Below are 14,737 nucleotides of genomic sequence, written 5' to 3'. Positions count from 1 at the left end.
TGGTTAGGTAGATTTTGGTGCTGGTGTGCTGGTTTAAGATGGTCCTAAAATGGTTTATGCTGGTCCTTAGCTGGTTTAAACTGGCCCTAAACTGGTCCTGAGCAGAAGGATGTGCAAATGACTAGTTTAGGACCAGTCTAAACCATTTTAGGACCAGCATAAACAATCTTATGACCAGCATAAACCAGCTAAGACCAACATACCAGCATCAAAACCTACCTAACCAGTATATGCTGTTTTTACGCTGGTCCTTAGCTGGTTTAAACTGGTCCTGAGCAGAAGGGACCATCTTAGGACCAGCACATTACCAGCATAAACCAGCAAAGGACCATAATAAACCAGCTTAGGGCCATCATAAACCAGCTAAGGACCGTAATAAACCAGATTAGGGTCATCATAATCCATTTTAAGACCATCATAAATTGTTTAAGGACCAGCTTAAACCAGTTTATGACCATCTTAAACTAGCTAAAACCAACATACCAGCATCAAAACCTACCTAACCAGCATATGCTGTTTTTATGCTGGTCCTAAAATGGTTTATGCTGGTTTAAATTGGTCATAAACTGGTCCTGAGCAGAAGGGACCAGTTTAAGACCAGCACATGACCAGTTTAGGATCATAATAAATCAGTTTAGGACCAGCATAAACCAGCTTAGGACCATCATAAACCGTTTTAGAACCAGCATAAACCAGTTTATAAACATCTTAAACCAGCTAAAATCAACATACCAGCATCAAAACCTACCTAACCAGCATATGCTGTTTTTATGATGGTTATAAGGTGGTTTTCGTCGGTCCTTAGCTGGTTTAAATTGGTCCTAAGCTGGTCCTGAGCAGAAGTGACCAGTTTAGAATCATAATAAATCAGCTAAGGACCATAATAAACCAGTTTAGGACCATCATAAACCGTTTTAGAACCAGCATAAACCAGTTTATGAACATCTTAAACCAGCTAAAATCAACATACCAGCATCAAACCTACCTAACCAGCATATGCTGTTTTTATGCTGGTTATTATAAGATGGTTTTCGTTGGTCCTTAGCTGGTTTAAACTGGTCCTAACTGGTCCTGAGCAGAAGTGACCAGTTTAGAATCATAATAAATCAGCTAAGGACCATAATAAACCAGTTTAGGACCAGCATAAACCAGTTTATGACCACCTTAAACCAGCTAAAACCAACACACCAGCATCAAAACCTAAAAACCTACCTAACCAGCGTGTGTTTTTTTTTTTTTTTTTTTTTTTTTTTTTTTTTCAACAGGAATGAGTTCAAGTGCACTACAAGTGGTAACTTAACGCATTCTTAAATCCAAACATACATATTGTAAGTTTTTCTATATCGTTTGCGGCTTTTTAGGCGCAAAAAAAAACAATACATAAGAATTTACATTTGTCTCTCTCTCTCTCAGTGATGTTTACCGCAGAGGAATAAACGTCACCGCTTCTAGCCAATCAGAGAGCTCGTAGCTACTGTAGCCCGCTCTCTTTGACGTTCAGACAGACAACGGCGCTCTGTTTCAGACAATTTCGATTGGACGGTTTTGTCTGATTTTAGCCAATCACACTCACCCAGGTCACAGCAAATGAACAGGAAGAAAAGATGGCGGCGAGGAACGGAAAGAATGGTCTACTGGAAAAAGTAAGAATTCTTTATTGTATACCGCATTTTTGGAGATATGTTTTTATTCGTGCAGCCATCCCCAGAGCACAACACAATTTATTATTTATAGTTAACTCATATATTCCTTTTGGATTTGTTAATCTGATGTGAAGGTTGATGTCTCCATCGCTCTTGTTTGCGTGTCAGGAACTAACACGTAAACTTGTAACAAAATTGACGCATGTTATTCTCTGTGCATTTATATACTATCAAATGAGCATGGTTATTAAAACGTTTCATGTTTACATGTGTAGATGCAGAAGATTACTCAACATTGCACATTAGTTTTGAGTTCATGCTCTATTACATTACCATTATCTTCAGCGTGATGTATGAACGCAAGCATATGGTATTAGGAAATAGGAAGCTGATGTCAAATGTCTCTTTATTTGGAGCTGAGAGATTGTAGACATTTTCCTTTGGTTTACATTTCATTCTTTCCAAATGCATATTAAAACGCGTAAAACATTTTCCACGGTGGCTATTTGATCAGAAACTCAAACGCATTCTCAGAATATTTATAAGGTTTAGAATAAATAAACACTGTATTTAGTTGTTGTATTTAATGATTGTATTGTGTATTTAAATGCACACGGATTTTTAAGCCACCTTTTAAGACAAACAAATGGCAAGAAAAACGTTTATGCAAGCTATTTTTTGCTTTTTTTTTTTTTTTATTTGTCACTTTGCAAATGTGTTTTAACTAAACTTGTTTAATGTGTTTTAATATCCAGTCAGTAATAATACTTGTTTGTTTCACAAAAATCCAAATTTTCAGAGTCTGACGTGGCTGAAAGTATGAAGATGACTTGCTAATGTTAGATACCAGATTTTAATTGACTAGCTGTTTTGGTTTATTCAGTGAAGGATTCATTGCACTGATAACTTCAATAACTCAAGTCATTTTGTTGGTTTCTGTTAAAGGATCGTGCTCCACTAGTTGCAACCATATGTTTAGGAACCCAGACAGTGCAATAGAAAGATGCATTGTCTGGAATGACTATAATTTACTTTATGCCTGTAGATTTAATTGCAGCAAAAACTTGGGGATTTATTCCATAGCTCTACAATAACTACTAATGTTTGGTTTGGTTTTTATCTTTATGCATCACTGCTATATTTTTTCTCTGTCCTACACTACAAATATGAAACCAAAAAAGTAATTTGGTTTGACTGTGTGATCTGCTGAAGTAATGTGCATCAATATGTATGTGTATCTCAATTAATTCCATGATTTTAGTGGAGGATCGATGAAAAGCCCGTGAAGATCGACAAGTGGGATGGTGCAGCGGTGAAGAACTCTCTAGATGATGCAGCTAAGAAGGTCTGTGTCTGTTTCTATACTTATTCATTCATTATTCCAGTCTTCAGTGTCACACAATCCTTTAGAAATCATTCTAGTATGCTGATTTGCTGCTAAAGAACCATCTCATCATCAGTGTTGAAGGTTTTTGCTGTGTAATTTTATTGTCTAAACAATGATACACTTTGAGTTAAACATATAGGATAAGTTAGATGAAAATAAGAAATAATTATTTTAATTCAGCACATATTCATTAAATCTAAAGTGGATGTCAAGACATTTATAGTATTAAAAAACAATTATATATTATATAATTGGTGTTTTTTCTATTCATCACAGAATTTTGGAGGGAAAAAGTATCATGCAGATTTATTTTCACAGCATTTTTTGCTCATATTTACCAAGGGGACTAATAATTCTGACTACTATTGGTTGTGTGTGAATATATTTATCATGTGGTTTCTTGAGTAATTTATTTGAATATTTTTATTTTTGCACTAAATTTGTTATGTTTGTTTTAAATTGATAATCTTTCTGTTTCAACCATAATAGGTTCTGATCGAAAAATACGGCTACACTGAGAACTTCAACTTAGTCGACGGACGTCTGTTCATTTGTACGGTCTCCTGCCTTTTCGCCATCGTAGCTTTAATTTGGGATTACCTGCACCCGTTCCCAGAGTCCAAGCCTGTACTGGCCTGCTGCGTCATTTCATATCCTTCACTGAGCAAACTCAAAACAGAATAGAGAGAAACCATTTGCATCTGAGGTTTGACCATGTAAATGAATGTAAACTGGGCACTGCTTCAGTTCTTTTCCTTAACAGATCAACACATACTTCATAATGATGGGCATTTTGACTCTGTACACCTCTTACAAAGAGAAAAACATCTTCCTCGTGGCCATGCAGAAGGACCCAGCTGGTATGGACCCCGATCACATCTGGCGGCTGTCCTCTAGCCTAAAAAGGTGAGTTTTCCAATAGTTTTTCTTTAATTATTCCTGTAACACTTTAATTGTTCCTGTAATTATTTTTAAAATAAAATTGGAATAGTTTTATCTTAATTATTCACACACCTGGCAAACAGACTGAAAGTTACTTTTATTCAACCAGCAAGTTTGTTTGTTTTTTTACCAGAAATGACACAGGCTTCTCCCAAAAGATAATAATGTACAAGAGATATTTCTCAGCTTTTATTTACATTTGAACAAAAAGTGGCATGTCCAAAATTATTCATACCCTTTGCAAACTGTCACAGTCTATGGGAACATCCAAAGTTCTATACCATTCCAAATAGTCCAAGCTGTTCTAAAGCATCCTAATTACCCTGATTCATTGGGAACAGCTGTTTTAATCAACTCAACAGGTGAAAAACAGAAGCTCTCTGCTGTTGGTTTGTGGACAGTCATGGCTAAGACAAAGGAGCTCACTGAGGACCTGCGGCTGTGCATTGTGGCTGCTCACAAGTCAGGAAAGGGCTATAAGACCATATCTGAATGTTTTGAAGTTCCAGTGGCTACAGTGCAAAGTATTATTAAAAAATACAAGACGTTCCTCACTGTAAAAAATCTCAGAGGACGTGGTCGGAAGCCAAAAGTGACACCTGTGCTGGCCAGGAGGATAGTGAGAGAGGTAAAAAAGAATCCAAGGATCACCACCAAGGCCATCCTGATGAATCTGGGCTCTGCTGGTGGCAACATCTCAAGGCAGACAGTCCAACGGACACTGAACACCGCTGGGTTCCACGGACACAGACCAAGGAGGACACCACTTCTCCAGATAAGACACACAAAAGCCCGCTTGGCCTTTGCAAATGCTCATCTGGACAAAGAAGACGACTTCTGGGGCCGGTTGCATAAAACTGTTTAAGACTGGTCTTACAAGTTAGTCATCTAATTTTTTTCTTTAAGACGGGTTTTTACTTTGTAAGCCAGTTGCATAAAATCTTAGACTGGTCTAATTTAAGACCAAAAAGTTAGACTGATTACCCCATGGCTAACTTTTCCTTACAATCTATGTTGCCATGGAAACCAACTGTCAGCTGTGACAGATTTTTAAACAGCGTAGACTTTTAGGATTTATACTATTAACTTTGTCCGTTATTGTGGACCAAGCCTTGTGTTTTTTCATTGTTTGTAATCGCTAAATTTGTTCATTAAAATCGATTTTGCAGCATTGTATTCCTCCAATATGCAAATATTTTCAGCAAAGGAAAACTGCAATGAGCGCCCACTGTCGGCCATTTTATTTAAGCTGTTCAGCGTCTTACTTTTCCCACAATGCAGTGCAAATTAGACTGTCTTACTAGAGACAACCATGTACTTATTTTATGCAACAGTCTTTCCCCACTGACTTTAGTTGGTCAGGCTTATTCTTAGACACAGTCTTAAGATAATGGCTATGTTTATGCAACCGGCCCCTGGTCTTCTGTTTTATGGTCAGATGAAACAAAAATTGAATTGTTTGGCCACAATGATGTAGCCTTTATTTGACGTAAAAAAAGGAGTAGCCTATAACCCTAAGAACACCATCCCCACTGTCAAACATGGTGGTGGGAACCTAATGTTTTGGGGGTGTTTTTCAGCCGGTGGACCAGAGAACCTAATCACAGTAAACGGCACCATGAAAAAGGAGCAATACATCAAAATTCTCAACAACAACATCAGGCAGTCTGCAGAGGAACTTGGCCTTGGGCGCCAGTGGACATTTCAGCACGACAACGACCCAAAACACACAGCAAAAGTGGTGAAGAAATGGTTAGCAGACAAAAACATTAACGTTTTGCAGTGGCCCAGCCAGAGTCCTGACTTAAATCCAATTGAGAATCTGAAGGGAGCTAAAGATCAGGGTGATGGCAAAGAGACCCTTCAACCTGAAAGAGTTGGAGCTCATCGCTAAAGATGAATGGGAAAAAATACCAGTGGAGACATGCAAAAAGCTGATCAGCAATTATAGGAAGCATTTGATTGCTGTAATAGCCAATAAAGGCTTTTCTATTGATTATTGAGAAGGGTATGAATAATTTTGGACATGCCACTATTTTGTTTAAATGTAAATAAAAGATGAGTAATTATTTTTTCCACAATGATGCTACTTGTACATCGTCTTATTATCTTCTGGGAGACGTCTGTGTAATTTCTAATCAAAAAAAAAATTGTTGGTTGAATATAGTGTTAATTTCGTCACCTATTTTTAATTTAGTCTTAGTCTTAGTCTTGTGCCAAATGTCCTTGTTAGTTTTAGTCATATTTAGTCATTCACATATCTTTTTTTGTTAGTCAAGTTTTAGTCGACTAAAAGTCTCGTCATTTTAGTCTAGTTTTAGTCAAAAGAAAACTCAAGGTATCTTAGTCAAGTTTTAGTCGACTAAAAGTCTTTTAATTTTAGTCTAGGTTTAGTCAAAAAATTTTAGTCTTTTTTTTTTAAATAACACATTATTACGAGATTATTACTGATACACATTTCAGTAAAAAAAGTGTTTCACATATCTCAAACATTGGTTAAATGTCATAATTACCTGACAAAATACACTTGTTGAATGATTTTTGTTAAATGCAAATGTTAAACGTGTCTGGTTTTCAATTTCTGATTTAGGAGACACATTCACAAATGATTAACCCTTTCAGTGGTGAGTTTAAAATATTCTAGCGGACCCCTGAGAGTGAGTTTTTTTTAAGCGACCGTTATTTTAGAACGTTCGTCCTTATTGTTTCCATGGCGACGCATCAAGCTTGTCACGTGACACAACACAGTCACAATAACACTGTATGACAGATAGATCGCTTTTATTTCGTTTTTTGCCTTTTTTATCCAGAATACTTACACACTTGCTTACCATGCCATGAACTATCTAATATTCCGATTCACAAATATGTGTGAATTAGCATGTTTCGTCGTTTAAAACCCTATATAAATGATCTGGATCGTAATCTGTAATGTGAGATGGGCGCCGCCATGTTTGTTCGCGCTGCCGTTCAGAGTCCTGTCAGCCGTATTTACAGCACATTCATTCATCCGTTTCTCCCGAAATGCATGCAAGTAAGTGGCTGGTGAACTAGAAGAGGAATAGAGTGAACTTTTTAGTTACTAAGCCTATGTGTATGTGATATGAATAAAACGGCAAATTATATTTGAATAGATTGTTATTTGCTGCTTCCATAGACCTATGTGTGTATTTTACAAACTCTAAATGTCTCCTTTTACTAGTACTTATGTGTATTTAAATGTCTGAAACCTAAAATAAGCGTTATGTGGTTAAAAACACTGCATAGTTGTGATTATATGACAAACGCAGAGCTCGTCCGTCTCTGGCTCAGCGCCAGCCAGCGCGCCAAAGCGCAGTTTGAATATTTTACAGCCGTAACAGCTGATGAAAAAACAGAGACGATTGTAGACGAAAATGAAGAGAGATTTTATCTTAGTTTTTATTTTATGCAAAACATTTTCGTCTCGTCTTTTTTCGTCAACAATAATGCATGTTAATTTAGTCTTAGTCAGCGTTTTTGGACAGTGGTGCAGTCTTGTCATCGTCTCGTCTTAGTCATGAAAAAAAAGGTCGTTGACGAACATATTTCGTCTCGTCTCGTCTGACGAAATTAACACTAGTTGAATATAAGTAACTTTAAGTCAGAATTTGCCAGGGGTATGAATAATTTCGGACTTGACTGCAAAGAAATGGTATTCTTTAGGGAGAAAAAAACAAAACAGTGTAATAAGTTCTAAACTGACTGCAACTAACTGACTTGTTTCCATTAGGTTTGATGACCAGTATAGTTTAAGAATGTCCTTCACTGATGGGAAAACCAAGAGGTTGAGGGAGACTGAGTTTACAAAGTCAGTCGGGGCGTTCTTCGACGAGAACGGGACGCTGGTGATGGACCAATTTGAGAAATCTGTCTCGAAGCTTCATGACACACTGGCCATAGACAAGAAGACAAAGTAATGTTTAGTAGAAACTGATGGCAACAACCTTCAGCGACCCAGCACACGCAGTAACGGTGGCTTTAGTGGGACAAAACAGAGTTTAGCTCACGGCTATAACATTACATAAAGTCAGCACAGTATTTTTTTTTTTTATTGCTTCTGTTAAAGAAATGGTCTAGTTTCTTTTGTTAATCATGTTTTTTGTTTTTCAATATAAATGCGATTTTAGTTCATATCGGTGTCTCAATTTGTGGCTCTTATTAAAAAACACACATTTCTACAACATGCTTAAATTAAAAAATTAAAAAAACAGTGTTCTTGATTATCAGTAGATTTTAGTTCAATTTGAACACTCACTTTAAAGAAATAGTTCACCCAAACATGAAAAATTGGTCTATATATGTATTTTTTCATAATAAGGAGCAGTTCCAATTAGGTTTTTAGGTGTTGGGAGGATATTTATATTTTCATAAAGCAAAATACGTCACTCCTTACTTTAGGAGTGTTTTTGGACGTGATCTGCATTAAGTGCTCCCACATTTCATGTCGCCTTGTGAAGATGTATGTATAGATTTTGTCCCAAGCCTTATTAAATGTGTCTTTTCAATCTGCACATTTTTTTTTTCTATTCTGAATTGTACTTGTTTTGGCTTTGAAGGACAACGAAAAGCAGAAAATGGACCGTGTCCACCAGTTGTGTTGTCAACTTGCCGCTTTGATACTTTTGTGTTTGGCCATTTAAGCTTAAACCAGGGATAATCGTTTTGTGTCCCCTTTTTTGAGCATTGGATCAGTTTGACCTGTTTTTCACACTCAGGAGTGAATGGACCTGATTTTCCTGGTTTCTGTTTTCTGTCAACAAATATTTTCAAGTAGATTATCTGTAATTTATTTTGAAAGAACCGTACATCTGGATGCAGTTTGTTTCTCCATATTGTGAAATATTAGGCTTGCTGAATTCCATGAAGGATTCTAAGCATTTTTGTCTAATGATATTCAGCTTTAGCTACCCATATTGTATGTGCCTGTTATCAAACAAAAAAAAAAAAACTTGCAAAATAAAGTGATAAGGCATTTTTACATTTCTGTTCTGATGTCATTGTTTAATTTTAGTACTTTTTTTTTTGAACGTCTTTACTCATTTTCTAATCAAAAATTCATATTCTGATTTAATATTTACATGACACAGTCATTGCAATGTCAGTCACATTTATCAAATGGTTACAACATTGAGTTTAGAGGGTTTTTTTCAACGCAAATCACAGTAAAGTTACATTGCAAAAGTGGCACAGAAGTGCTTTTGAAGCAGCATTTAGATGTCTTTACGCACACTATTTTTATGCCGCTCAAAGGTGGCATGAATGTATTTACATGGCATACTTGATACTAGAGCCTGGGGTGGATCAGTGGGCATAATTTAGACTGACTTTCATGCAGCATTGCATTTTTACACAGTTTTTTTTAAGCAAGCACAGTGTAGCCTTAGCTCTCTAAAGATGTCTATTTTTATTTATTTATTTTTTTTTTTATTTGCAACAAATGACACCTGAAAACCCTGGTAGTATTTAGCAATGACTCACATATAGGCCTTGTTTCACTTTTATCCTCTGATAAAAGTCAGTCTGCACCCTAGACATTATTGTGACGGCAGAGCCTCTGGGGGTTGTTCCATTGTGTTTCTAACACGCTGACCAGCTAGCAAACGCACAGACGGAATGACTCACATTTGGCTCCATCCAATAAAGTGGATCTGTGAGTGTAATCACGTTCCTCTACAACACTGCAAACAATACACTGTGTTTGTTACACTCCACCTTTAAACTAGGTGGAAATGCACAGTGCCTTGCGAAAGTATTCATACCCCTTCAATTTTCTTTTCACATTTTGTGTTGCTGCCTTAGGTTAAACTGCTTTAAATTACTTTTTCCCACGTCAGTCTACACTCCATACACCATAATGGCAAAGCAAAAAACAGGTTTTTAACATCTTTGCAAATTTATTAAAAAATAAAAACTTAAGTGATTCCATTGCATAATTATTCATACCCTTATCTGTGACAGTTGAAATTTAGCTTAGGAGCATTCATATTGCTTGTAGATGTTACTACACACTGACGTTGACCTCTGTGGCAAATTAATTTGAATAGGTATGATTTGGAAAGGCACTCACATCTTAATAAAAGGTCTAACAGCTGAACATGCATATTAGAGCAAAAGACAAGCCCTGAGGGCAAAAAACTGCTTGTAGAGCTCAGAAACAGGATTGGATCAAGCCACAGATCTGGGGAAAAGTTCTGGAAAAATTCTGCTGCATTAAAGTTCACAGAAGCATTTCTTAATGAAAGTAGTTTGAAACAACTATGACTCTTCCTAGAGCTGGTCTCCTGGCCAAACTGAAGAATTCATGGAAAAGGGTCTTGGTTAAAGTGGTGACCAAGAAGCTGATGGTTACTCTAGTTAAGCTCCATGATCATATGTGGAGATAGGAGAAGTTTACAGAAGAACAAACATCACTGCAACACTCCACCGATCTGGGGTTTTTGGTGGGGTAGCAAGACTTAATCCTCAATAAAGACACATGAAAACACACTCGGAATTTGCAAAAAGCGACCCTCAGACTGTGAGAAACAAGATTTTTTTTTCATGCTGTGGGGCTGTTTTTCAGTGGTAGGGACTGAGGGACTCGTCAGAGTAGAAGGAAAGCTCAATGTACCAAAATATTGAGATAGCCTTAATGAAAACCCAGTCCAGAGCATTCAGAACCTCAGACTGGGCAGAAGGTTCACCTTCCAACAGGACAATGACCCTAAGCACACAGCAAGAGTGGCTTATAGACAACTCTGTGAATGTCTTTGAGTGGCTCATCCAGAGCCTCGGCTTGAACCTAATCAAAACATTTTTGAGAAACCTGAAAATGTGCGTCTACCCCCATCCAACCTGGCAGAGCTTGAGAGGTGAAGAGTTCAGGAGAATAATGGCAGATAATTGCAAAATGCTGATGAGCAAATCTTGTCGCATCATACCTCAAAAGACTTGAGGCTGTAGGTGCTTTAGCTAAGTACTAGTCAGTTTTTGTTTTATTTTTAATTAGTTTACAAAGTTGTGACAGTTCTGTTTATGCATTGTCTTTATGATGCATGGAGTGTAGACTGATGTGGGAAAAAGTAATTTAAAGCAGTTTTAACATAAGGCAGCAACAAAATGTGAAAAATAAATAAATAAAGGGGTATAAATACTTTCACAAGGCACTGTATATTAGATCGATATTGTAAATCTGAATACGACCAATTTCAAAGTCCAACAAATTTTCATAATACAGATTCCTTTTTAAATTAAATCCTCAAAAAGGTTTCTTATTGAGACTTTTTTTAAGCTGGTCATTACCTTTGGCATAACATAAGACAAGGGCCTATGGAAGCAGGTTCCTGCCACTGAATAAAAAATTATAAAGGTAATTTGTGACTTTTTATCTCACAATTCTAACTTTTTTCTCGCATTTGCTAATTTACATCTCACATTTTAGACTTTACTTGCAATTGTGACTCTCAAGTCTTTTGTGTTTTTCTCAGAACTTAGAGTTCATTTTAGAGAGGTTTATATCGCACAGTTTAAAGAAATCAAAATGGTTGAATATTAGTCAATTAATTGCGAGATGTAATATATCACACTTCTGACATAACTCTTAATTCCACGAAAAAAATGTATTTTTTTATTGTATTTGAAGTTTATTTGCAAAAACATAACTGTTTTTTTTTTCAATTTTTTTTAAATTATGTTATCATGTTTTTATTGTGCTAGTTAGCTGTATGTTTTAGTTATTTTTACTTAAAATAACTGCAGTTTAATTGAATGCGACGTGGATGTCCATTGAAAAACATGATTTGTAAAAAACGGAATTATCTGTTTTAGCAAATTAACTCTTCATTTTATTTTAATACACAACTGACTTTCTGAAGAAAAACTGTACATATGTCTTTAAATAATAATTTTATTTCACTGAAACATCATAAACTACAACACAAAGCATTCAGCAATCCAGCTGCTTCATGACCAAACTGTTAAAAGACGTCAAACTTGCATTTGCTCTCTGTTTGCTAGCTGTTACAAGATATGTGGGTCAATGAACTCTTGTTGCTCAATGCAGGTCACACCGTGGAAACCAAAGCTGAGCTGCTTTGACTCCATTAATCCAATTAGAGCAAATACCAAACACATATACTGCATGCATACAGTCTAATAATAAACAATAGGTCAATCTAAATATAGATTTTAAGTACATATTAGCTGATCCTTTTGACAATCAAAATGTGGATATACTATATCTTATTAGGTTTTGCTGCGTTTTTGCGTTATTTCAGGTGATGGTTTAACTGAGAAGGTGACAAAATAGTGCAAACTGTTGGTGACCTTTTGCTTCAGAAATCATTCTTGAGGTGTGGTCACTTTTATTTCTCTGTGAAATTTCGCAGGCAAATTTCAGTATTAATCTCCTGGGTTCAGGAGTTTTGCACGAGGGCGAAAAAGTTTGTGACGCAGATTTCACTCATCAATTCACGTGATTTCACCTCGCTGACCATCAGAAAGCTGCTTGGTTTGAAAGTGGCTTCATACAAATCTCCACTGTTGCCAATTTACGACCTTTTCTGCACGCGAAGTTTCGCTACTGTGACGCACCTTTATGCTAACATTCGTAAATCAACACAGCATTTCTAATATTCTGTGAAAGAAGAGGTTCTGCACGCCGTCATGAGAAGCAGCAGCTTCTCCATAAAGGTTAAAATCGCAAAGCACAGCACCTAGAAAAGAAGAGAAATATAAGGTTAAGAATAGACACATTTAATCAAGATCCTTTTTTTTACGTTTTAGGCAGGGATAATTGAAGATATTGATATTGATTGATTGATTGTTATTCATTCATTCATTAGTTTTTGGGTTGACAGATATGCATTTAAGGTCATTGCACACTGAGTCCGAAATTTCCATATGTGTTTTTCCGTGTGTGTGTTTTTTTTTTGTTTTTTTTTTCATATTCGTCGTCTTTTCCTATCAAAATGCTTGCTACGGATGCGAAAATGCAGAAAATCGAACCTGATCTGAACTTTTTTATGACGGACGAAAGTTTCGGAGGCAGTGTCCCAAATAGCACACATACGTCTGCAAGATGTCTGTTAAAGATCTCTTGATCTGGAAAGCATCTGCTGTGTACAAACGTCTAGCAGACGTCTGTAAGTTGTCAGTTTTACTTTATTCTAAATCATAAACATTTTAAAGGAGTCATCAGATGCCCATTTTCCACAAGTTGATATGATTCTTTAGGGTCTTAATGAGAAGTCTATAACATGCTTTGGTTAAAAATTCTCAGTGGTAGTGTAAAAAAACACTTTTTACCTTGTCAAAAGCAGCCCTTTTTAGAGCAAGCTATTCTGTTGCATGTTCCTTTAAATACTAATGAGCTCTGCTCGCCCCGCCCCTCTCTGCCGTGGGATGATGAGCCGTAATGTTTACTTTAGCCGTTTAACCGTTTAGTGGCAAAACTTGCTAACAAGTACATTATTAAGAAAGGCCATTTGCAAAGATGCATAAAAAACCCTTATACTCACTTCTGCTGTGGATGAAGCTGAAGCGCTTTCCTTTCAAAAACAAAAGTAACGTTAATCCTCTGTGTCTTCAGCGGCTCAGATGTCAGGAGTAAATGGCGACTGCTACGCACATTATTACATCCAACAACAGAACACCTCAATCGCTCAATCTGAGACATTCTTATTTTCCTCTGCACCTGAGTCACACAATGGACATCGGAGTTGGACCATTTCAGCTCAGTGAGGGCGGGTCTAAGGTAAGGCGCTCATGTCAATCAACTATCGTGGGAGCGGCCTCTGTCTGTGTGTCGTCACACCAACAAGAAGCTCAGAATGAGCTGATTTTAAAAAGTGGAATTTTACTTTTAAAGATGAAAAAAAATACCACTGGGTGGATTTTTATCATTGTAGGGTGGTTGTGTACACAAACTGCCACACATTAATGTTCAAACAACATGTAAAAGTGAGTTTTGCATCCGATGACCCCTTTAAAGACATCTAATAGACGTCTATTTGACATCTGATAGGAAACGTCCAATAGACGTATTGCAGATGAGCAAACTACGTCTTGCAGATGTAAATGCAGACGTCAAATAGACGTCTCCGAGATGTACGTGTGCTATCAGGGATGTAAACGTGATGCACACAGCTCGAGGTCGTATTTATTTTTTAACGTATGACAATTTCGGACTCAGTGTGCAATGACCTTTACAATGGAATGTAATGTTATTTACAATAACCTTTAAAATTAAATGAATTAAATAATAAAATATAATGGAATCTATGCAATAACATTCACTGAAGAACATTTGAGTACCTGTATCTTCGAGGGCAACCATGATAGCCAATCATGTACTCCTGCGCATAGCAGTGCTTCCTGCACAGCCCTCGATATCCACAAGTCCAGCCTTGTACATCTGTGTCATTGGCTTTGAGGAAAAGATCAACGTTGAGTTAAAACATTTAGCAAAGTCAAATCCATATTGTCCAGCAGTCATAACATTTGTGTTTGCCAGCAAGTAGTAAATAATGTCATTAATTAACAAAAGCTCATTGGAATAATACTACCAGTACAAACAGATGAAGACTATATTGTAGGTTATATTGTATTGTTTAAATGCAACCGTACCTTCACCTGCTGTCAGCAGCAGCAGAGTTATAATAATCAGTCCCAGTGTCCTCATGTTGTGGCTCATAGCATCTCTGGCTGGAAGGCTGACCGGCTCTCACATTTATATTGTACAGCAGCTGTGGTCGAGGGGAGGGAG

General features: G+C 36.8%; 2 protein-coding genes across 2 annotated transcripts; one reads left to right on the top strand and one right to left on the bottom strand.

Annotated features, from left to right (window-relative positions):
- Nucleotides 1-1,570: 1,570 nt before the first annotated feature.
- spcs2 (signal peptidase complex subunit 2) lies at nt 1,571-8,971 on the top strand. Its single transcript, XM_073817716.1, has 5 exons — nt 1,571-1,643; nt 2,905-2,988; nt 3,520-3,672; nt 3,794-3,936; nt 7,724-8,971. The coding sequence occupies exons 1-5, from the start codon at nt 1,605-1,607 to the stop codon at nt 7,908-7,910; spliced, it is 606 nt and encodes a 201-aa protein (XP_073673817.1). The 5' UTR covers nt 1,571-1,604; the 3' UTR covers nt 7,911-8,971.
- Nucleotides 8,972-11,862: 2,891 nt separating this feature from the next.
- defbl3 (defensin, beta-like 3) lies at nt 11,863-14,737 on the bottom strand. The gene is made up of 3 exons (XM_073818193.1): nt 14,599-14,737; nt 14,287-14,398; nt 11,863-12,686 (listed from the first exon to the last, which is right to left on the bottom strand). The coding sequence occupies exons 1-3, from the start codon at nt 14,663-14,665 to the stop codon at nt 12,665-12,667; spliced, it is 201 nt and encodes a 66-aa protein (XP_073674294.1). The 5' UTR covers nt 14,666-14,737; the 3' UTR covers nt 11,863-12,664.

This window comes from Garra rufa, chromosome 14 (assembly GCF_049309525.1).
Source record: "Garra rufa chromosome 14, GarRuf1.0, whole genome shotgun sequence".
Classification (NCBI taxonomy): Eukaryota; Metazoa; Chordata; class Actinopteri; order Cypriniformes; family Cyprinidae; genus Garra; species Garra rufa.
Note: the sequence above shows the minus strand (reverse complement) of the source record. Positions and strands in the feature narration are given on the sequence as shown.